The sequence below is a fragment of the Mesocricetus auratus genome, unplaced genomic scaffold (genome assembly GCF_017639785.1).
Source record: "Mesocricetus auratus isolate SY011 unplaced genomic scaffold, BCM_Maur_2.0 Super-Scaffold_4256, whole genome shotgun sequence".
Lineage (NCBI taxonomy): Eukaryota > Metazoa > Chordata > Mammalia > Rodentia > Cricetidae > Mesocricetus > Mesocricetus auratus.
The window spans coordinates 98,300,236-98,323,427 of NW_024429182.1; the positions used below are offsets into that span (position 1 = coordinate 98,300,236).

Genomic DNA, 23,192 nt, shown 5'->3' on the forward strand with positions numbered 1-23,192 from the left:
AGCTGACTTACATAACCAATGTGTGCACTGGGTAACGAGCTGCATTCACTTGCTTGGGCTGCAGAAATGAAGTACCACAGATTAGGTAACTGAAACAATAGGGATTTATTTTCTTGAGAGAGGTCCAAGTAGACTTGATTTCTGAGTCCCTCTTCTTGACATGTAGGTATCAACTCCCTGTGTCTCCATGTGGCCTTCCTTTGTGTGTAGAAATAGCCTCTTCCTCCTTTTAGGACTTGTTCCTATTAGTTTACCGCCCTCCACACACACCCATAACCTCATTTATACATCAGATGGTCTTCAAGTACAGTCATGTTATGGGAAACTCAGGGTTCAGATTTCAACATATCAATCTGGGTAGCGTAGGAGTATGCGTGGGTAAATAATTCAGTCCATAACAACAATCATACACACAAAACATGTGATGTGCTATAGGAAGTTTGTAGAAAAGGCAAAATTCTAAGACATAAAAGAGATGAGTGGTTGTCTGGGTCCCGGGGTTGGGAGCAGGGATTGACTGTATAAGCAGGAAACAAGGCCACAAGAGAATTAGGGTGTGTGTGACAGAATTCTAAAATTGAATTTTGATGATGTTCCCACAGCTGTATAAATTTTCTGGAATCCATCTAGCTCATACTAAAATGGGTGGATTTTCTGATATGTGATTCCCCCTCCCCTGAAGTGTGGTCATGTGATGGTGTCAAGGTCTGCGTGTCATGAGAACTGGGGCTGTGAGTATGGAGGTAGACTACAGAGAGCTGGACTGGAGGGGGGCGGCTGAGGTGACCTCTGCTCAGGGCTGAAGGGGGAGAACCACTTGGTGCCTGCCCCTCAGACAGGTGATCTGTGGGCAATGTGGCCCCTGTGGACTGCCAGGTGGGAGGCTAGCTTCCCAGAGGAAGAAATGCCTTATCACAGGGCCCAGAAGATGGATGGTCCCTTTTTATGGCCAAGAGGCAGAAATTGTTGGCAAAGGCTGACCACAAGGTCTGGGGATAGATCAGCTCTAAGAACAATGGGGAGTGGCAGGCAGTCAGAAACTCAGCACTCCAGTCTGGGGACATTCCTCACTGGCCTCCTATGTCACCAACCGCACCACATCTGGTGGATTACTTGTAGACTAGCCACGGTAATTTTAGGCCCAGACACAGGGACTCACAGCAAACTCAGGGACAGAGTTGTGTAAGATGTGGATACTTCAATTAATGTGAAGGAAGAAAGGAAAGGTAAGAAAGGAAGGAGGGAGGGAGGGAAAAGGAAATCTGGAGGTGATCAGGACAGTCTATGATAATGTGCTCTGTGGAGACATAAACAAAGCCTAAGGCAGTCTGACTGGGGGGGGAGAGAGAGGGTGAGATCTAAAGAACCCAGAACCTCTTCTCAGTAAGAAACTGACTTTATCCGGGGAGCTACTAGGAACCACTGAGGGACAAGCAGGGAGCAACAGGGTCACCCTGAAACTGGTGTTTAAGATGAACCAGGAGAGGGCTGGGTGAATGGGGACAGAGATGAAGCTGGAGAATTTTATTTTATTTTATTTTATTTATTTATTTATTTATTTTTGGTTTTTTCGAGACAGGGTTTCTCTGTGGCTTTGGAGGCTGTCCTGGAACTCACTTTGTAGACCAGGCTGGCCTCGAACTCACAGAGATCCGCCTGCCTCTGCCTCCCGAGTGCTGGGATTAAAGGTGTGTGCCACCAACGCCCAGCTGAAGCTGGAGAATTTTAATTACACCTTTATACATGTATCTATGTGTGGGCATGTGCATGTGAGTGCAAATTTCCATGGAGGCCAGAAGAGGGCACTGGATTCCCTGGAGCCGGAATTGCAGGTGGCTGTGGGTTCTGTGAAACAAACCTGGGTCCTCTGAAAGAGCTGTTAACCTCTGAGCCACCTCCAGCCACCACTGTGAGCTTCTTAATGTTGCAACATGCAAAGGCTGTGAGTGTGAGGGACGTTTGAAGCCATCCTCTTGGGTCTCTAGCAGTACTGTGCCTGGTGGCACTCAAGCTAGGTTAGGACGTGGACTTGGTCCCAACTGTTGCTTTCAGCCATCCATCTCTCTGCCTTTCTGAGCACCAGGCCTTTGAAGTAAGCTGGATTTCCCTGGTTAGCTTATCAACAATGGCTACTCTGATAACAGACCATAAAAGAATTTCAGTGGTGGAAGAAAAGGAAGCAACACCTTCCACAAACAACATTCTATAGTTCAGCAAAAGGGATTACAGAGTAGAACAATATCCAATTCAATTTCATCCTTCCATCCATCCAGTTATCTGTCAGCAAATATTTGCCAAGGGCCTAGCCCATGCCATTCATGGCCAAGTTGGGGGCTGGGGATTGGAGTGAAAAGGCCTTTTGAGGGTGTCTCATTCCATGGGAACTGAGGCCCTACTGCATGTCACCCTCTCGTGCATTCAGGCCTTTACTTCCCGCAGCTGGAGTATCTGAGACCCCTCCATCAGGCATGTAACCTAGGATAGCCATGAAGGCAGCCCAGCACAAAGTCATGAACTTACTTCAAACAGTATGAGGGCTTTTGTTTTGTTTTTTAGTTGTGTGTGTGTGTGTGTGTGTGTGTGTGTGTGTGTGTGTGTGTGTGTGTAACTAACTAGATCATTCAGGTTCTTAAGCATGGACTTTGTTGATGAAAGTGTGTCACAATGTCAAGTAGTTGGGTACCCTGACTTCACACGGAGGTGCCCCCCCCAATGCTCACCATGTCTGTTTCTACTACAGATACCCACTGCGGCTCCTCTGGGGGAGGAGCAGATGTTAGGAAGCACATGACCTGCCATAGCCCCACCCAGCTTTTCATTTCCAGCTGGCTAAATGGCCAGGGCTGTCTCCACCCTGTCTTCAGGTCTTCCCACCTCTTCTCACCCTCTCACCTCACAATCCCTAGCTACGGAGGCCCCAAAGGCCTTCTAACCACCAAACTCGGTGTATTCCTCTTAGACCCTCCCAGTGATACGTGGAGGGGCACTGACACTTATTTCCTTGTGAGCTCCTTTGGCTCCTTCTCCTTTTCTGGTCTCTCTGTCATTGTCCCTTAACTGGAGGTGTTTCCTGAAGTTCAGTCTTCAGCTCCATCGGTGACCTAACCCTCCTCACTGCCCGTTACCCTGTATAACTATCAGGTTACTAGTCAAGCCTGTACCTAAGGACAAGCATATTCAGCAGCCTACTGGACCTCTCCAAACTGGGGTTCCTGCTCATTTTCTCCTACAATGTGGACTTTCCAAAGCAGTCTCCAAGCCCCCCAAGGACAGGAGCAGATATACAAGATGTTACTTTTTAATTTTATTTTATGTATATGGGTGCTTTGCCTGCATGTATGTATGCGCACCACTTGTATGCAGTGCCCACAGAGGCCAGAAGAGGGCATCAGGTTGCCTGTACCTGGAATTATAGACAGTTGTGAAGCACCATAGCGGTGATGAGAGTCCAACTCAGGTCCTCTGGAAGAGCAGCCAGTGCTCTTAACTCCTGAAACTTCTCTTCAGCCCCTGGAAGAACCTTTTTTTGAAAGGAGGAAATGTGAGCTTGTTATTTGTTGTTAAGGGGCATCATAAAGACAATATCATGAGTTTATTTATTTTTGTAGACAGTGAAAAGACATGGTGTCTAGCCTCAGATACCCAAGTTCAACGTTGCCTCCTCATTTCTATTTTTAAGCTTGTATGGTCACTTCCTTTGGGTTCCCATGGAACCAGGCGATGCTCTAACATTATATCCAGTTGTAATCCCAGACTGTAAGCTCTCAAGATGAAGACCTCATTGTGTCCCTATTGATCATACAAGACCTGGTATAGAAGCAACAGGTGTTTAATGCGTTAATATCTTCCTGACACTTTTGTGTCAATAAGGCCTGTGTCTTTACCCTCTGGAATGCCCCTTGGGTAAATTATGTAACCCTTGAATCACAGTTATTAATCTTTAACTTCTTGCCACGATGGATGTTATCTCCAGACCTGGGGCAGTCCTGGAGCTCAGGGTGCAGTTCCTAAGTGCACCACTCCAGGTCTCCCCTTCCTATCAAAGGCCTGCCCCTTCCCCATAACTGGGTCTTGAGATCCTGACTGCACCTAAGTAGAGTGCTCTCACCCTACTGAACTGTCTGTGTTCCCACTCAGGGTCCTGACAGAGTCACGGTACTCACTGCTGCCAACCATTCTGGGGATGGAAAGGAAGGGAAGGGTGGTCAGCCTTCCATAGCTGATGGCAACCTTAGGCTGAGTGTTGATTCTCTGGCTCCCACTGCTGGTGTCTCCTGACACTGACATCCTAAGTTTTGTCTGGCCGTCCTTGGTTCCTAGCGAACTGTTCTGGTTTCTAGAAAACTACTGTATTCCCAACAAGACACACTGATATTAAACTTTAATCCTTAAGATAGAAGGAGGAAGAGTTCTGTTTGCTTTTTAAAGGAATACAAGGTGTAGGCAGAAACAGTAGCTCCAGTCCTTTTTGAAGATTTGCATTTTATGTTTCAAGTACAAAAATCACTTCAGATATCTTGGAGAAGACAATGAATTGATTTTACATTGCTAACTGCTTCACTTTCCCCCTGATTTCTCTGACTGTAAAAATTACATAGATCTGTAAAAAGTCAAACAGTTATAAGAAAAATAAAAATAAAAACCAAGGAAGAGAACAAAAGGCAGCTCAGTGCTACCACTAAAGCAAGCACAGTATGAGAAAGTGGGCTTTAGGCGTACCCGGGATAGAAACACATCTCTGTCACTTACTACCTACAAGGTTCGGAGCAAACTACTTAACTGTGAACAATTTCTATAAAGTTGAGATAAGGATTTAAGTTGTGCAACATCTGTACAATAAGTATACTAGTATACAGGTAACATTTACATCCTAGATAACTGAAGACTTTACATGAGAAGATTTAAGTAAAGTCTATTGTGGCACCTGGCATTCAGTGAGTGGTAAATCATAGTGAACATACCTCAGTTCTCCTTTCTCAAGAATATTTTCCACTTACATCTCATTGCTTTCATTGTAAGTAAACTTAAATCAAAATACACCTGATGCTGATGTTATGACTTTATAAAGACAGTAATTTAAAACTTGTATTTATTAATTACTGTGCACATGTGGGGGCGGGTGTTGCATGTACCATGGTGTGTGGAGATCAGAGGACAACTCTGTGGAGTCAGCTCTCTGCTTCCATGCTTCCTGGGACTGAACTCAAGTGATCAGGCTTGCACAGCAAGCACTGTACCTGTTGAGTCATCTCACCAGCCCCAAGATCATACGTAAAATTGTTTTTATCTAAGCAAACCCTCTCTCAGACTCCATATAGGTTGTTTCATAGTCACTCTTTTCATTACAATATACACTGATTTCAAATAGGAAATCATCTTTTGTATGTATATATGTGAAGGGATGCTAAAATCTAACAAGGCTACTTGAGGACTAGGGTTGCTATTAGGGTCACCCACCTCACACTAGGTACTCAATAAATAAGTAATTGTTATCTGAGGGCTATATACAAACTAAAAGACTCCTTCCTTTCTTCTTTTTTTTCTGAGAAAGGGTTTCTCTGTATTGCTTTGGAGGTTGTCCTGGAGCTCACTCTGTAGACCAGGGTGGCCTCGAACTCACAGAGATCCACCTGCCTCTGCCTCCTGAGTGCTGGGATTAAAGGTATGTGCCACCAATGCCCAGCTAAAAAGACTCCTTTCATCTTTCATTTGTGGGAGGGAAAATCCCAAGGAATACTCTTCTCTGGTTTCTTTTTTACCCTAAAACCTTTCAGTGAATTTGTAGATAAACTCTAATCCCCTTGACACGGTCCTAGGTTTATTTACTAGCTATGGCATTTGCAAGCTATGGTTCTTTTGGAAACCCCACACAGTCCAGCTGCTGGGTTTCTTTTTTTTTTTTTTTTGGTTTTTTCGAGACAGGGTTTCTCTGTAGCTTTGGAGGCTGTCCTGGAACTCACTTTGTAGACCAGGCTGGCCTCGAACTCACAGAGACCCGCCTGCCTCTGCCTCCCGAGTGCTGGGATTAAAGGCGTGTGCCACCAACGCCTGGCTCAGCTGCTGGGTTTCTATGAAGCTAAATGAACTATTATTTTAAAAGCACCTGCTCAATATGTTTGTTATTTTGTTATTTAATAACTTAGTTGCCACCTATTATTAGTGTGACTGTGGCGGGCATGGTTTTATTATCTCATTTATAACTCCAGTCAAATAGAATGATTTCATTTCTCATCTGCTCTTCTCCCAGTCTTTTCACATCTTCCAAGAAACTCCTGGTTGATCTAAAGATTAGGTCCCTAATCTCATCACTCCCCATGTTTCCTATCCTCTGTACACTCCCCCCCCATATAATTAGCAGCTTTTTTTTCTGTTTCTAAAAGAACATAAATTCTCCCTCCCTCCCTCCCTCCCTCTTTTTGAGACAGCATTTCTCTGTGTAGCTTGGCTGTCCTGGAACTCTGTAGACCAGGTTGGCCTTGAACTCACAGAGATCCGCCTGCCTCTGCCTCCCAAGTGCTGGGATTAAAGGCGTGTGTCACCACTGCCCAGCCCACATCCACATCCTGTTTTTTATCCATTATGCTACAGGATTGAACTACAATGGCTGGGGGCTATTATTAAGGATTTTGTGTGTATGCATACTGTTGGCAAAAACTTAAGTACAAATTCTCTAATCTAACGATATTTTCCTAGGAATAAAGATTGTGAGTCCCATTACACAGCTTAGTAGGCACAGCAGGACCTGCTCCTCCCAAGTGTTTTCTCCCCATTGGCCTCTTCCAACACTTGAGTAGCTAGAACAATCTGAGACAGTCTTTCTCTCCAGTCCCCTCTGGAAAACCTTCACCACTCTTATTTTGGAAGGATTTTAACAGGCATGCTGTCACTATTGCCCACTGCTGGAGAAGCACTTAGAACAGAACATCCATTTAATCTCTGTTGGTGTTATTGCTGTTGAATAAAGGTATCAAATGGCAAGGATGGGGCATCCCATTTTACCTCACTGTGGATACAATAACCACAGCTCTCATCTTAAAGGGAATGAGAAATAGTTTATTCCGGAGCTATTTCGAGTGACCATGGCCTGGGTACCCCAAACTCCATGTTCCAATGTGGGAGTAGTTTCATGAAGTTTTATAATTCTACAGAGCAATGAATTCACACATCAAGGCAGTTTAAAACACATTCAGACAGGCAGGTACGTCAATATGGGGGAAGCTTTCCTATAGGATCCAGATGCTATCTGACGACAATTCTTAGCTTTTAGTTTGGTGGAAGCTAGTGGTCTGCTAACTTAGTAGATTCCAAGAGGTTTCCGTCCATGAAGTCACAAGGTGATGATTCCGATTCCGAAGTGGGTAAGAAAGGGCTGTTCCAGAGGCCTGGAGCTAGGCCAAGATGAGGTAATTAGCCTCTGGACCTGCAACATTCCAATCTCTCCAAATTACTGAAATGCTGATCAGCCCAGCAGTCTCTGCAGACATGGCTTCTTTTCAAGAGTTTAGTTCACACTACCACCCTAGGCACTGAGAATGAAACCGAGGCTGGGAAAGTGAGCTACCATTGAGTTGCAGTGCTAGACAGCAAGAGGTATTTTTCTCACGTTCCAAGTGGAAAAACTCTTGCTCAGAGCAGTAAAATAAATGGTCCTGAGTCAGTATACCAGTGACAAAGGAGACATTGGAAGGTTCCCTGGTGCACAACCAAACTCGCACCTCCTTCACTTCCGGTCTAAATCCAGTTCCCCTAAACGTCAGTCCCTTCCGGACTCGCAGTGGTTTGGCCCTCGTCCGCCGCCGTAGCGCGTCGCCTCGGTTGCTGCGGGAGACGACCCGCGACCTGGGAGTGAGCGAATCCGTTTCCCGCCGGCGGGAGCTGCGGCTGTGGCTGAGCAAAGGGATCTGAGCTGCAGCACCATGGCGGAACAGCTGTATCTGGAAAACATAGACGAGTTCGTCACGGACCAGAACAAGATCGTGAGGAGCTAGGACTAGGGGGCAGGCGTGTTGGAGGCGGATGTGAGGGGTCCTGGGCCTGCCAGGGCGCCGGGGGGTGCTTGTGGCTTCCTGGGGGACAGGCTGAGGAGGGCACAGGTCACCGCGACGCACCCTCGGGTGGGAGACAGTCCCTGCGGGCAGAGCCTCCCGCGTGCTCCGAAGTCTGGGGGCCTTGGGCGGGCGTGTGGGTCGCTGGAGCGTGGAGCCAGGGAAGGAGGCAAGAGTTCGTGACGCTTCCTCCCCCATGCCCTGTCGGGTGGTTGCCCCCTCAAGCGGCCCACCTTGGAGCGGCTGAGGAGACGCGACATCTCATCTGGGCTACCGACTGGTGGTTTACCCTCCAGAGACAGTTTCCTCTTCCTGGAAATTTAAATATTGAAAGCAGCATGACCCGCCTCTCTGGGCTGGTGTAAAGATCAAGACAGATCTGGAAGTGAAGCAAGTTTGTCATTGTGAACCCATGGACACTGTTTGGTACCCGGTGTAGATTCTTTTGCTTTGATCAATCTGTGTTTGTAAGATAAGTGTATTGGTCTTACTTGTCACATAGATGGTTTTTGTTACCGATATCTATTGTAGTTTACAGGGCATAATCATCCAAGAATAAGAATCTTTGGGAGCAGGCTCTTGGCACTCATCTGTACTCTGTACATCTAATAAAACCTTAAACATTGTTTTCTCTTTCAGGTGACTTACAAGTGGCTAAGCTATACACTAGGAGTTCATGTTAACCAGGCAAAACAGTAAGTCCAGTTTACTGCTAATTTTAATGATGTTGGAATTTGTTTTCACCTTGTTTTTAATGCTCATAGAGCTCTTAGGTTAGATCTGACTTTTCCCCCTTGGGTTAATAGGGAGGAATATTATTTTCACAACTTGTCTTTCTTTTTCTGTGTGTGTGTGTGTGTGTGTGTGTGTGTGTGTGTGCGCGCGCGTGCGTGCGTGCGTGCGTGCGAGCGCGCGTGCGCGTGCATGGGACAGTCAGGATGATTTTGGGCTCCATGAGATGGGAGCTGCTGTTACTCTCTGCTGTATTGGCCTTCGAGCTTCTGGGTTTCTTCTGTCTGCCTCCCCCTCACCACACCAGAGCTGTGCTGCCTTATCCAGCTTTGTGGGTTTGGGGATCTGAACTCAGGTCCTGATCCTCATGCTTGCTTGGCAACCACTTGACTAGCTTTGCCATCCCCAGCCCTGTTTTTCTCTCTTTTAGGTCAGTGGACTTGCTGTTTTGTTTTGTTTTCCCCCCAGCCTTGGCCTCTGTTAATATCACTTTGTATAGTGATTTGAATGAGAATGATAGGCTCATCTATTTTCATTCCCAGTTGGTGACTCTGTTTGGGGGGTGGTCTGTTTTGTGCTTAGGCTTACATTTGAAGATAGGAGCTCTCAGCTTCCTTCTCAATCTCCCTGGCCTGCCACACCTCCTTCCATGATAGACTGTTACCTCTAAGGAACAGTACTCCCAAATAAACTCTTTATTCCCTCTGTTGCTCTTGTCGTGGTCTTTTATCACAGCAACAGAAAATGTTATGTCAGTTTTATTAAATGGGTTCACCAGTCCTGTTTATAGCTCAGATTTATGTGTTTGTTGTCGTAGATCTATCTACATGTTTCCACTTGTGTTGGATAGGCCTAACTTTGGTCCTAATGGCTTCTGTTTCTGTGATAAACACTGACTAAAACCAACGTGGGGAAGTAAAGGGTTTGCCTTTCAAGGCAGGAACTGAAGCAGAGACCATGAAGGAGCACAAATTACTGGCTTGCTCTCTTTGGCTTGTTCAGCTACCTTATAGAACTCAGGATCATCTGCCTACTGTGGGCTGGCCTTTCCTACATCAATTAACAGTTAAGAAAATGCCCCACAGACATGCCCACAGGCCCACCCAATGGAGGCAGGTCCTCAGTTCAGGTTCTCCGTTCCTGAGTGTGTCAGAGGCCAACGTGTGTTTGACATTAACTATCTGATAGTATAGGGTGTGAGACCTGGAGCCAATGAGACGGCTCAAGTGGACAAAGGTGCTTGCTGTTGAACCTGATGACCTGAGTTCAATTCTGAGGACTTAGGTATCAGAAAGACAGTCACAGTTGGTCTTCTGATTTCCACCGGTGACTGTTGCACACACATACACACACACACACACACACACACAAATTCACTAATTATAATTTAAAAAGATAGGAGAGTATTTGCCAGGCGGTGGTGGTGTATGCCTTTAATCCTAGCACTGGGGAGGCAGATCTCTGAGTTTGAGACTAGCCTGGCCTATAAGAGCGAGTTCCAGGACAGGCTCCAAAGCTACAGAGAGACCCTGTCTTGAAAAAGTTAATAAAATAAAAAAGATATGTGTGTTTAGGATGCCAGACCACTGCTTGTTGTTGTTAAAAACAGATCTGACTTGAGGCCAAAAGAGAAAAGACAACCTTGAAATCAGTGTTAGAATGTTTTGATATGCAAAGGTACAAAACGTTGTCTAAATTCCAAGAGGAGGAATGGGTTAACCACTTGAGAAATCATGCATGGGTTAAATGCCCTGTTTGGTTTGTCCTGCTCCTGGGTGGTCTAATTTTATTTGTTCCTTTAGTGGGGCTTTCTTTGAGCTGTACCAGCATGGCGCATGTCTTAGAAAGCCACTGCTCTCCAGAGCAGGTCAATTGGGCTTTATTTGAGTTAACGTTAGGTGGGTGTAGGAGACTGATGTTTAAGCTTTCAACACCTGAACCAAGATTGCCCAAGATCAGCTTTAGCCCAAACCCAAGAGCCACAGTAGTAACTTTGGGAGTGGACACATGTAAGAGCTTTATTCATTTTCTGTTTGTAAAGAGGACCTCACTGTGTAGCTCTGGTTGGCCTGGAACTCTGTAAGTAGGCCAGATTGCATGTTGACCAGACTGTCCTCGAACTGCCTCCGCCTCCCCAGTGCTGTCTGTGTTTTATTCTTTTCAGTGATCAGTGTTTGAATATGAAATGAAGCAACTGCTACTGTATTCGAGTAGTAGACTTTAAGGATGCATTTGAAGGATTAGAGCTACACATGTTCTAGCCTTAACATACCACCTGTCTCCTGCCTATGTGCCCAACTTCATCTCATAGTGCTCCATACCTCCCTTATTACAGACTTAGTACAGTTGCTTTTCAACAGATTATGCTAAACTCATTCTTAGCTTAGGTCCCTTGTACTATTTCCTCTGCCTGGAATGTTCCTTTCCAGCTTTTGCCTTATCCTTTAGGTTTCAATTAGGATTTCATGTGTAACAATTCTTCTCTAATCTGTTTCTAGTATCACTACTCCTCCCTAGTACTGTCACACTACTGTCAATCATTTTATAAAGCAGATTTGAACTGTTCACTCACAAAGCAATTTATCCATTGGAAATATACAGTTTAATGCTTTTAGTGTTTTCACAGAGTTGTAAAGCTCTCACCACTATCAGATTTTTTGTTTGTTTGTTTTTTACCTTTTCAAAGCAGGAAAGACATTTAAGACCAATTCAGAGATCATCCCACTTTGTAAAACAGAAGCAACCCAACAGCTACATAATCAAAAACTTTGAACCATTTAAAAAATAACCAGAGGGATTACAGAGATGGTTCACCAGTTAAGAGTATTGGTTGCTCTTTCAGAGAATCCAGGTTCAGTTCCCAGCACCCACATGGCAGGTCACAAACATCTGTAACTCCAAGTTCAGCAAATCCCTCATCTTCTGGCCTCCAAGAGCACTGCTTGCATGTGTTGCACAGGCATACATGCTGTTACTCATGCACATTATAAAACAAACCAGAAACAGCCTTACATACTTTGCATCACTAGTGATGAGCTGAATATAAATTAAATTTTCTGTGATGTACCTTTTCCTTCCAATACAGCCACCAGCAATTTTAGAATATTTTCATCACTCCAAAATTAATAATGCCTGTTAACAGTCACTGTTTTTCTAACTTCTGTCTCACCTTTCCTAGACAACCATTAATCTTTCTGTCTATATAATTTTTTTTTTTTTTGGATTTTTGAGACAGGGTTTCTCTGTAGCTTTGGAGCCTGTCCTGGAACTAGCTCTTATAGACCAGGGTGGTCTTGAATTCACAGACATCTGCCTGCCTCTGCATCCCAAGTGCTGGGATTAAAGGCGTATGCCACCACCGGCCGGCTATAATATTTATATATGTATTATAGTATAGTTGTCTGGCTTCTTTTAATTAATATGTTTTCAAAGGTTGTATTGGTACATAATTTATTTTTATGTCTAAATAATATTCCATTATATGATGTATTAGTTTCCTAGCTCCAAGGAAACTAGAGATTTGTGCCAGGTGGTGGTGGCACACATCTTTAATTCTAGCAGTTGGGAAGCAGAATCAGGCAGATCTCTGAGTTTGAAGCTAGCCTGGTCTACTGAGTGAGTTCCAGGACAGTTGCCAAAGCTACATAGAGAAACACTGTCTTAAAAAACAAAACAAAAAACCCACTGGAGATGTATTGACTTCTGTTCTGCAGGTTGTCTGTGCACATTCTTGATGGTATTTGAAACAGGATTTGATTGTTGATGAAGTTTGTCACTGTTCTGATTATGGATGTATAACAAATTAACCCAAAATTTAGTGGAGAAATAGCCGTTTTCTCACACTCACAAATTCTGAAGTTTGGACAGGGCACAGTGGGAATTAGTCTGTATTGATTCTGTGGTGTCTCTGGGAAGTGTCAGTGACTGAAGCCCTGTCATCTTTTTCATCTTTCTGTACATCTGGCAGTTGATGCTGTTTATCAGCTGAACTGGAGCTGTGGACCAGGGTTTTCTGATGGTCCGTCTTAGGGCCTGGGCATCCTTGCAGCACGATGCCTTTAAGCAGTCAGGTTTCTTACCCAGCAGCTCAGAGGTCTGACCACTGTTCTAGCACACAGCAGAAGCCACTCAACTTTCTGACTTGCTTCACACCTCAACAGTGCCTCAGTAGTCACCTCTGATTCAGTGCTGGACTCCACCTCTCAATAAGAAAATGTAGAAAAGCATCTAGGGTAGGAGATGCTGTTTCAGCTATGTTTAGAAAATGTACAATAAAAAAGTATGGTGGTGCATGCCTTTAGTCAGCATTTAGGAGGCGGAGGCAGGCGGATCTCTGAGTTTAAGGCCAACCTGGCCTACAGAGTGAGTTCCAGGACAGCCAGGGCTACACAGAGAAACCCTGTCTCAAAAAACAAAAACAAAACACCCCCTCCCCCAAAAATAGTTGTTTTCAGTTCTTACTTTTTAAAAGTATTATTTTAGGCTTTGTCTCTGACAGGTAAGACCCTCTCTCACTGAATTAAGATAATTTCAGATTGTGAACATATTATATAGGATTAAAATTGAGTTAGTCATGGGGGAAATTATGATTAGAACTGATAAGAAGAGAAAAATTAGTGGTCTCAAAGGGGAGGCTATAATTATCATATGTGTAGGAAATATATTCTGTAGGAAGTCATGTTTTGTCACTCATTTTTAAGATTATTTCATGGGAAACTGGAGAGATTGCTTGCTGGTTGGGAGCACTGGCTAATTTTTCAGAGGACCCGGTTTCAATCCCCAGCACCTACATGGCAGCTCACAACTGTCTGTAACTCCAGTTCTAGGGTTATCTGACATACTTACACAGACATACACACAGGCAAAGCACCAATGTACATAAAAATACAAATAAATAAATAAAAAATTATTTCACATATTTTGTTGTCAGAAATAGAGTACTTTATTAAATAAGACAAACATGAAAATATGTATAAATACCTTTTTAAAGGGATTATTGTGAACTTAGTAGAAAGGGAAATAGATTAAAAAGAAAACAAAAACAAGTGAGAAAAGAAACTTACAGAAAACTGGGAAACCTGTGCAGAAGACAATGACAGTTGCCATAGACGAGATCAAGAGCTGTGGAGAAAAGCCTGCATTTTGCATGCTCCAGAGTACCTTAGACATGGTACTTGCCTATTTGGCCTTCTACTCTCGTGGTCCTAATTAGTGTAAATAGTTCACCATCTATCTGCGCTTCTAACGTAATCACTACAGTGGGGAAGACAAGAGAACAAGGTGAAAGAACTCTCAAAACTGTCAGATGAGACATACTTTGTACTTGAACTGATGGTCTAATGGGAAAGGCAGCCATATAAACAAAGCAGTTAGAGTGCAGTGTGGTAAGTGTCATAATATTAGGCATGGGATAATCTCTGTTAGCACGTGGAAGGCCGAGGTGCTCTGCTGGGCTGGCCATGTTGGAGAAGGCATGGAGTAGGAGGTGGTCCTAAGCTTCTGTCTTGATGAGCTATTAAGTGATAAGACCTATATAGCCCTGCTGGCCTGGAATTCTCTATGTAAGACTGTCCTTGAACTCACAGAGATCTGCTTGTCTCTGCCTGAAAGGCAGGCAAGGAGATCTCTGATTCAAGTCCCTACCCATTCCAAACTTACACTCTAGGAAAGAGATGGCTAGTCCTAATGGGTATGAGCTTTGATGCCTTTGTTCACTGCTTAGAACACAAGTGGCCACTCAGTAAAGTTTTGATTTTTTTTTAAACTGTTGGCTTTTTTAATTGACTTGCATTTTAAAACTTCACTATGACAGCCTCACAGATAATGATGGTGAGAAGAGAGTATAGTTGACACTTGGAAATGAAATAGTGTAGTCAAGAGGTGTGGAAGGAGAGTTAAAGAGACTTGGCAACTTACTGCACAAGGATAAGTAAAGGGTAATGACTCCCAGATTTCACGTCATTGGGGAAAAATGAAGCCATGGGGTTGAATAAAATAGACCACAGAGAATACCATGGGGTGATGAACCATGTTCCATGTCTCAGGAAACCTCTTAGACGAAGGCTAACTGGAGTGACTGACCATACTAGAGTAAGAAGATGACTAAAGACAACACCCCCAGTAAGGAAAGGAAGGCAGAGAAACTGCAGGGAACAAGTGGGATAGTTGCTGCGGGCGACTGGGTAGAGTATCTCGGAAGCTAAGAGGAGGCATCTGGAGAAGGGGGCAGTCAACACTAAGGCGGAGGTTTTCTTTGTTTTTTACTTTGAGACATTGTATTACTATGTAGCTCTGGGTGACCTGGAGTTCGCTATGTAGATCAGGTTGATCTTGAACTCACAGGGTTCCTCTAAGGTTAAAGGCATGTGCCACTAGACCTAGCTTTCAGAATTTCTGAGTTTCTGGCTGTTCTTGATTAAAGTGTGACGGGTAGAAGCTTGCTAAATATTTCTTGAAATAAAGATAAATGATGTGCATTTTTAACTAGATCATCGAGGGGAGTCAACTTTTAGTATTCTGGGTGGTTGGGATGAAAGTGAGTAAGATTTTACTGTAAGCAATTGTTCTGCATTAATGTATGGCTGTGCCACCTTAGTGGACATTTGGATGCTGACTGGTGTAAGCTCCTGCTGTAGTCTACAGTCATGAGACATCTGATTCTGAGTAATTCAGTACTGCCAAAAGTGCATATGTTTGTCATCGTGTACATGATAACTTGAAATGTTCAACATGATGATCTCCTAGAATTACTAAAATCCCAAATCTTCTCTGTCCTCCAAAAGCACATGCAGACTTGCAACTTCTTTGAGAGTAGAGGCTTGTAGGCAAGTGTATGGATTTGGGTTATAAGCATTACTAATGTAGTAATGGTATTTCTCTTTTATACCTCAAGATATGAAGCCTAGAAAGCTTTATTCTGGATCCCATAGCTGTTGTATCTGCTACTTAATCACTGCCACTGTTTGGCTTTGGGTTCTGTCCCTCCTGGCATATTTCTAGATTTATCTTAGTTACTTCCTGGGTCACTGAGCCAGTTCAAACAAGTTGGCTCCAGTTCCATGTTCCATCTAAAGTCCATCCATTGTTTTTTCAGGAATCTGCCTGTTCAGTAAGTTAAAATTGTGCTTTTTTAGAGAACTGTCAGATTTCCTATATATGACTTTTAAGTCATGAATTAAGAGTTGATGAGGCAGGGATGCATACTAATGAGCCAATTCTGTCTTGTTTGGAACAGGATGCTCTATGACTATGTTGAAAGGAAACGGAAGGAAAATTCAGGAGCTCAGTTGCATGTTACTTACTTGGTATCTGGCAGTCTTATGCAGAACGGACATTCGGTAAGTTCTCTTGCAATGAGCCTACATGTGTGAGATAGAAACAGTATTAGAAGCAGCAGGAGAAAAGCAAAATTGAGGGGTGTGGAAGTTTTAAAGAACCTCTTGAAGAGAGGGTTGTTTTTGTTTCTTTGTTTTGTTTTGTTGAGACAGGGTTTCTCTGTGTAGCCCTGGCTGTTCTGGAGCTTGCTCTGCAAACCAGGCTGGCCTCAAACTCAGAGATCCGCCTGCCTCTGCCTCCTGAGTTCTGAAATTAAAAGTGTTTGCTACCAACACCCAGCTGTATTTTGAAATTCTAAACTAAATATGACACTCAGGAAAGTTTAGGTGACATGTGATGAAGAGACTGCCATTATTAGAGGGTTACCTAGGAAATGAGACCTTAGTGATGGTCCTTGAACTCCTTTTTTCTCTTTAATATGTATTAGAGACACTGGCATTTAATTTTCATCCTGTTCAAAAATTTTTTTTTTGGTTTTATGAGACAGGGTTTCTCTGTATTGTTTTGGAGGCTGTCGGTCCAGCCTGGCCTTGAACTCACAGAGATCTGCCTGCCTCTGCCTCCCGAGTGCTGGGATTAAAGGCATTTGCCACCACCGCCCGGCCATCCTGTTCAAATTTTAAGCCACAAACTCGGGGGTGTTAAAAAAAAAGAGAAAAGAAAAATTGACTTTAGTTTTAATTTGAGCACTCATTTTGGTAGGTTACTTAGAGTGGCCCTCTGGTGGGGATGGGCCTGAAGGCCTAGCTGCTGGTGCAGTACAGAGCCACGGGCTGGGATTATGTATAGGCTCCCGAGTCTTCTATTCTAGTCCCACTCACTCCACCAACATTCGGTACTGTTGCCTCTTCATCTCAACCACAAAGCAGCCTTGGTGTGCTGATCTCTTACTGACTTTCATGTCCTCAGGGGCGGGCACATGCATTTTGAAACTCTCAAGTGTTTAGTGCAGTGGTTCTCAACCTTCCTAATGCTGTGACCCTTTAATACATGTTGTGACCCCAACCATTAAGTTATTAAATTATTTTATTGCTGCTTTATAGCTGTAATTTTGCTACTTACTGCCATGAATTGAAATGTAAATGTCTGACATGCAGGATGTTTGATATACAACCCCCAAAGGGGTTGCAATCCACAAGTTAAGAACCGCTGGCTAGTGGGTTCATGTTATGTTGCTTAGGCCTTGTCAGATTGGTCTACCCATTCATTGCAGGTTCTCATTAGCATTCCATGTAGTAGTTTTTGGCTGAGAATGATTTTTTAAAATCACCTAATTTAATTTACCAGCGGTTATAAAATAGTCAGGTTTGTTTGTTTGTTTGTTTGTTTGTTTGTTTTTTTTTTGGTTTTTCGAGACACTGTTTCTCTGTATTGTTTTGGCTGTCCTGGAACTCACAGAGATCCGCCTGCCTTGCCTTCCCAGTGCTGGGATTAAAGGCGTGCACCACCAACACCCGGTTTAAAATAGTCAAGTTTTAAGCTAGAGTCTTTCTATGAAGGACTTTTATTTTTTTTTTTAATTTTGTGTAAGTTCTTTTTTTTATTTTTTATTTTATTTTTTTAACATTTAAAAAAAATTTTAAATAGCTTGTTTTACATGTCAATCCCAGTTCCCTCTCCCTCCCCTCCTCCCGCACCCCCCCCCCACTATCCCCCCCATCCTCCCACCCTATTGCCAATTTCTTCCGCATAGGGGATATCTAGAGTCTATCATTTCATTCAGGATAGGGTCCAGGCACTTCCCTAAGAGTCCAGGCAGAGAGACAGGTCTCACTTGTGCAGCTTGTCTAGTAGACTAGACTGACCTCCGTATTCATAAAGATCCACCTGCCTCTGTCTAGTGCTGGATTAAATGTGTAAACACCACACCTGACCTCTATGAAGAACTTTTGTTGAGTGTGGTTGTATGTGCTTTTAATTCTAGCATTTGTGAGCCGATGCAGAAAGTCAAGAATTTGTTGCCAACCTGGGCAAGACCTCTTTCAAAAACATAAAATAAAATTCTAAAAGGTAGTTAGTAATGATCTGCAGCTTCTGTATGTCAGGCTTGAGATGCTGGTGCCTTCACCTCAATGGGGGCCAATGTGGCAGTAACTCTGTTCTGTTCTGCACTGGTTTTGCACCAGCAAGGTGCCAGGTCCACTGTTGGCAAGTGCATTTTCACTAGCCCCAAGCAGAGGAGCACTTAGCCATATTCAACTGCCTGCCTGTCTACATTATTTCCTTGGGTGTGAATTAATTACTGTTCCTAAGGTTGTACTTCAAATGTGTGGTGTTTTAATGGTTAGTTCCTAATGCTGAAGTTTTTTAAAAGCGCAGTTTTGTAGAATGTGACAGTTTGAAGAACATTTAGTTTGTATATATGATCATGCAGGTGTGTACAGGTATGCATACATTTGTGTGTAGGTATGCATGTGTGTGCATGGCTATGTAAAGGTCAGAGCTTTGCACTCTGTTCTTTGAGAGTGGGGCTAACTTAACGGGCTTAGCAGCTGCTTCTGCTCTCCTCCACAACAGTTGGTGTAGCTCCGGGGCTCCATGTGGCACCTGGAGTCAGGGGTGGGGGGTGGGGGCTGAGAGGGTGGGGGTCAGGACCCTTGCTGGGTTTTGGCTGTGAACTGTTGGCTCACACTTCCTGTTTGTTTCTCTAAAAGCTCTTCATTTTCCTCACTTCATCTTTGTCTTTATGCTCTGAAGATGTAATGCCCTTTGTGATACAAGTTTTAGTTTGGTTTAATTTTTTTCCTTCATTTGTCTTTGTACGTTGCTTAAAGTTTTTTGTTTTCATTTAAAAGGCTTTCTTTTTGGCCTTTTGTTTTAGGTTAATTGCAGATGCCTTACTTGCTAGTCAGTATTCTTGATTTCTCAAAACAGCATATGTTTCTAGTGTAACATGGTTAAGTCCTGGGGTACTCTTGAGAATTTAATAAAAAAATTGTTTATTATTAAAAAGTTGCAATAAGGAAAAAAAAGACTTTCATTTCTTTAAGGTTATTTCATTTATCCTGGATGTTGAGTTAATCTTAGGGTAGTTCCTAGAACTTATGCTGACATGCATAAGTGAAACAGATCTGTTACCTAGTTCCATAGATTATATAGTGTTTGTCATTAAATCATTTACTAAAAATTGTTCTTACAGTGATTTGAGATGCAGTTTTGTTTCATAAAAGTGTTGAGGCTGGCCTCTCATTTTCCTTTATCTCTTTTTTCGATAAGCTGTAAAACATGCAAATTAAAAATAAGTCAGACTATCCTATACTGTAATGTATTTTCGGCGTACCCAGTGTTTTTCTAATTTCATAGCTAAGCATAGCTGAGTTACTGTCAAGGAAGCTGAAATCCCAAGCTCTGTAACTTCACCACTGATGAAGTGTTGTTCCTTGCAGTGCCACAAGGTTGCAGTAGTGAGAGAAGATAAATTGGAAGGTAAGAGTTTGAGTAACTAAGTATGCTTTTGCTTTTCTGCTTATAGCATTGATTGGGTACAGTCTGCGTAGAGTGTATTTGACTATTTAACCAAAATGTTCCTTTTATTAATGGTTTCTGAACGTTAAAATCTTCTTACATCTGCCTAACTTCCCATTTTTAAGGCTAGTAGCACTGACATTTATAAAGTACACCTATGACAGGATTTCAAGCCTCATGACACAAACAAAAATAGTCATGAATTTCAATGACATGGTTCCTTAAACTGTGGGTCGTGATCCTATATGGGGTTGAATAACTGAATCTAGGGCTTGTAAAAAGGTTACCAAAATGAGCTTGTTACAGCCGAAACTTAATTCAAAATAAACGTGATGAATCTGAGGGTTTTGTGGCAGTGCTCACCCATGTTATGTTGTGTCATGTAACTTCACTGTAGCTTTAGTTCTGAACACGCAGTGCGTGCTCTTCGCATTGTGTGACATCCTGCCATGCAGCACCATGGCCCAAACTTGAGGCTGTGTATGACATATGTTGTGTTGGATGTTCTCAGTTGCAGACGTTTTACTGTATACACAAACTTCTGTGCTCTTACAGAAACATAATGCTTTAACTATGGAAAACAAAGACTGTTTTCCCATCATTGTTCTTTAATATGTATCAAATTGATATGTTTGGGATTGATTCTAAATTTTTTTTTTTAATCATTCAGTGAATTTCAGCTTGGATTAGAACAGCACTCCGAAATGACCTAAATATACTTCTTCTATTTTGTACTATATATTCCTGCAAATGGTGGCATTGTCAGGACTAATGATTATAAAAACAAAGTATTGATTAGCTTAAAAAAATTTATGTGTGCTGCATTCTATTCTGCAGTATCAAATATTCAGCCAAGATGTCAGTTCTTTGTGTAAAAATAAGCATGCTCGCCGGGCGTTGGTGGCGCACGCCTTTAATCCCAGCACTCGGGAGGCAGAGGCAGGTGTGAGTTCGAGGCCAGCCTGGTCTACAGAGCGAGTTCCAGGACAGTCTCCAAAACAATACAGAGAAACCTTGTCTCGAAAAACCAAAAAAAAAAAAAAAAAAAAAAAAAAAAAGAAAAAGAAAAAGAAAAAGAAAAATAAGCATGCATACTTGTTTCATTAGTATGTTAAATTTGTTTTCATTTTTAGTAAGTAATAAAATTATATGTATGTCAAAGGGTTGTTTTAAAATAAAATTCTTTATGCCTTACTATCCTATTTTTTATATATAAGGTTGCATAAAAATTTCGCTGGCGAAAAAGCTAGTGTTACAAAACTATGCCATATGTGATTACTGTGTCCTAAGTTCTGTGCTAGGCACTGGGGACAGGGAACAATTTAGGCACAGCGTCTTCCCTTGTAGAACCCCAGTTTGTTCTTGTGATGGTCTTTTGATTTTGCTCTACAGACTCAACTCATTAATAATAATATTGTGTAGTTGGTTTCTCTAAACTATTATTGGAACATCTACGTTTTCTTGGTAGAGAGAAGTCTTCTCAGATAGAGATCACTTCATTATCCTAAACTGGTTGAAAACAAAGCATCATCATCATCAACATTAATTACTCTTTGCTGAGTGTCCCCGGATGAGTGATTCCCTGACAGGTGCTGTACTTTGAAACAGCTCAGTATCATTGTGTTCCCGTCACAGAGACCTGATGTTACACTGAATATGTAGTAGTTTGGCTTTTTAGAGTTTTTGGACCACTATAGATAGCACATGGGTTTAATGCAGAAAAGTTTCTTGTGAAAGTCCCCACAAGCAATGAAGTTGTGTATTAACAGACTGCTTTTCCTGTTAACTTGTAGCAGTGAAGTCCAAGCTAGCTGTGACTGCCAGCATCCATGTGTACAGCATCCAGAAAGCTATGCTAAAGGACAGTGGGCCTCTGTTCAATACCGACTATGACATCCTTAAAAGCAATTTGCAGAACTGCAGCAAGTAAGCTCCTTAATGTTCTTGTGGGCTTCTTTACAAATTGATTTTGTAAGGTGTTTACACAGTGGCTGCCTCTTAAGAGTGAATGCCAAGTCTAGTAAAACCCCATTTATCTTGCAGTAAGACACATGCCTAGTTTTATTAGTACATCATAAGGTGAAAAATAGCAGCCACAACCCATATTGAAAACCCCAGTGGACTCCCCATAAATCTGTTTCTCATATATTTACCCTGTCATCACCACCAGCAATGTTTGTTGTGTGCCCTTACTACCCCTTTGCCCCAGTCTCTGCTTGTCTAAATCTTACCCATCCTTTAGGAGCTAGTTCAAATGTTGCCCTTCAAAAAACTGTTCCTAAATTTGATGTCCCTATTCCTTCCAGCCAAAAGTAACTCGGCTCCAAAGCTCCATAGCCAAGATTAAATCTTGTAAATCTTTTGTGTTCTTCAGAGCACTGGATCGTGACAGACTATAATGGGTGTGCATTTTAGAAACTGATGATCTTGGGTTTTAGTTGTGTTTTGCTACTTAATAGCTCAGTGGCTTTGGACAAATTACCTAATATTCTCTAGATTTGGTTTCTTCATCTTTAAATCAGCTGTGATGTTTCCTACTTTGTAAGATTATAGTGAGGGCTCAAGTCGGTTCTCTAAAAATATACTTGGTATCTACCACCTTGACTTAATAACAATTTAAGTTTGGGGGCTTAGTGCTTTATAGTACTTGTACGGAGGACCTAGGCTTGATTCCCAGTACCCACATGGTAGCTTACAATCTCCACTCATAATCCCTGGGGATCTAACACCCTTTGGTCTCCTTGGGCATAGGTATGCATATGGTACACACACACATACATGCTGGTAAAACACTCTTACATATAATATCAGATAAATTGAAAAAAAGATAATTTGAATTTTGCATATATTTGATGAATACCATTGAGTTGCCATTCTACATACTTTTGTGAATGTGGCCCAGTACCTAAGGTCAGTGGCCTACAGGAGATAACAGTTATAGTACAGTGTTATCATGAGAGGAATGATATGAGGAGATTTGGAGACAGGTATTTATTACCAACTCCTGGATGGGTGGAGTGAAGTAGAAAAATAGGTGACTTTCCAGAAGGTTAAGGCATCTAGGTTGAGACTTAGAGGTCCAGTAGAAACTGCCAGATAAAGAAGTGTGAGAATAAAGATGGAGCTGAGAGGGAAACCCAGCATTGCATAATTGTTGTTGTCTGTGGCTAGAACATAGGGTGACAACTGGGAAACAATTAGAAGACTGGAGTCAGATTCTTTTTTGAGTATTTCCAGAGAGTTTAGACTTTATTCTGAGAAGTGCTGTTGGGTTTTAGACATGTGCAATTGCTGGGAAATCTCAAGTAAGGATAGTCATTGCAATAGATAAGTCTCGAGGTAAACAGAATGAGTTTGGATCCAGAACATATGTAAGCTGCTGGGCCAGGGCAGCAGACACAGCTATGTAGAGAGAATGTGTAGAGTGAAAGAAGGCCAGAAAGGAAAACTCTGGAATGCAGTTTTTACCAGCTGTATGACATTGGGCAAATGAGAGTCTCTTTGTGATTCAACTTCCTTATGGTAAATAGTACCAACCTCACATGTAATAGGGATTAAGTGAATGAAGGTATGTGGGGTGCTGTGGGGTCCCGTTTTTCCTTGTAGTCCATTGGC

At 42.6% G+C, this 23,192-nt stretch overlaps 1 protein-coding gene across 1 annotated transcript in view; it reads left to right on the forward strand.

The window, feature by feature from the left end:
- The first annotated feature begins 7,809 nt into the window (after positions 1–7,809).
- Positions 7,810–23,192, forward strand: part of Pold3 (DNA polymerase delta 3, accessory subunit) — a 39,727-nt gene continuing 24,344 nt past the window's right edge. The window contains exons 1-5 of the mRNA XM_005073994.4: positions 7,810–7,976; positions 8,685–8,740; positions 16,012–16,114; positions 19,499–19,538; positions 21,371–21,503. Of these exons, the coding sequence (XP_005074051.1) occupies positions 7,917–7,976; positions 8,685–8,740; positions 16,012–16,114; positions 19,499–19,538; positions 21,371–21,503 (392 nt within the window). The 5' untranslated portion in view covers positions 7,810–7,916. The remainder of the gene's footprint in view (positions 7,977–8,684; positions 8,741–16,011; positions 16,115–19,498; positions 19,539–21,370; positions 21,504–23,192) is intronic.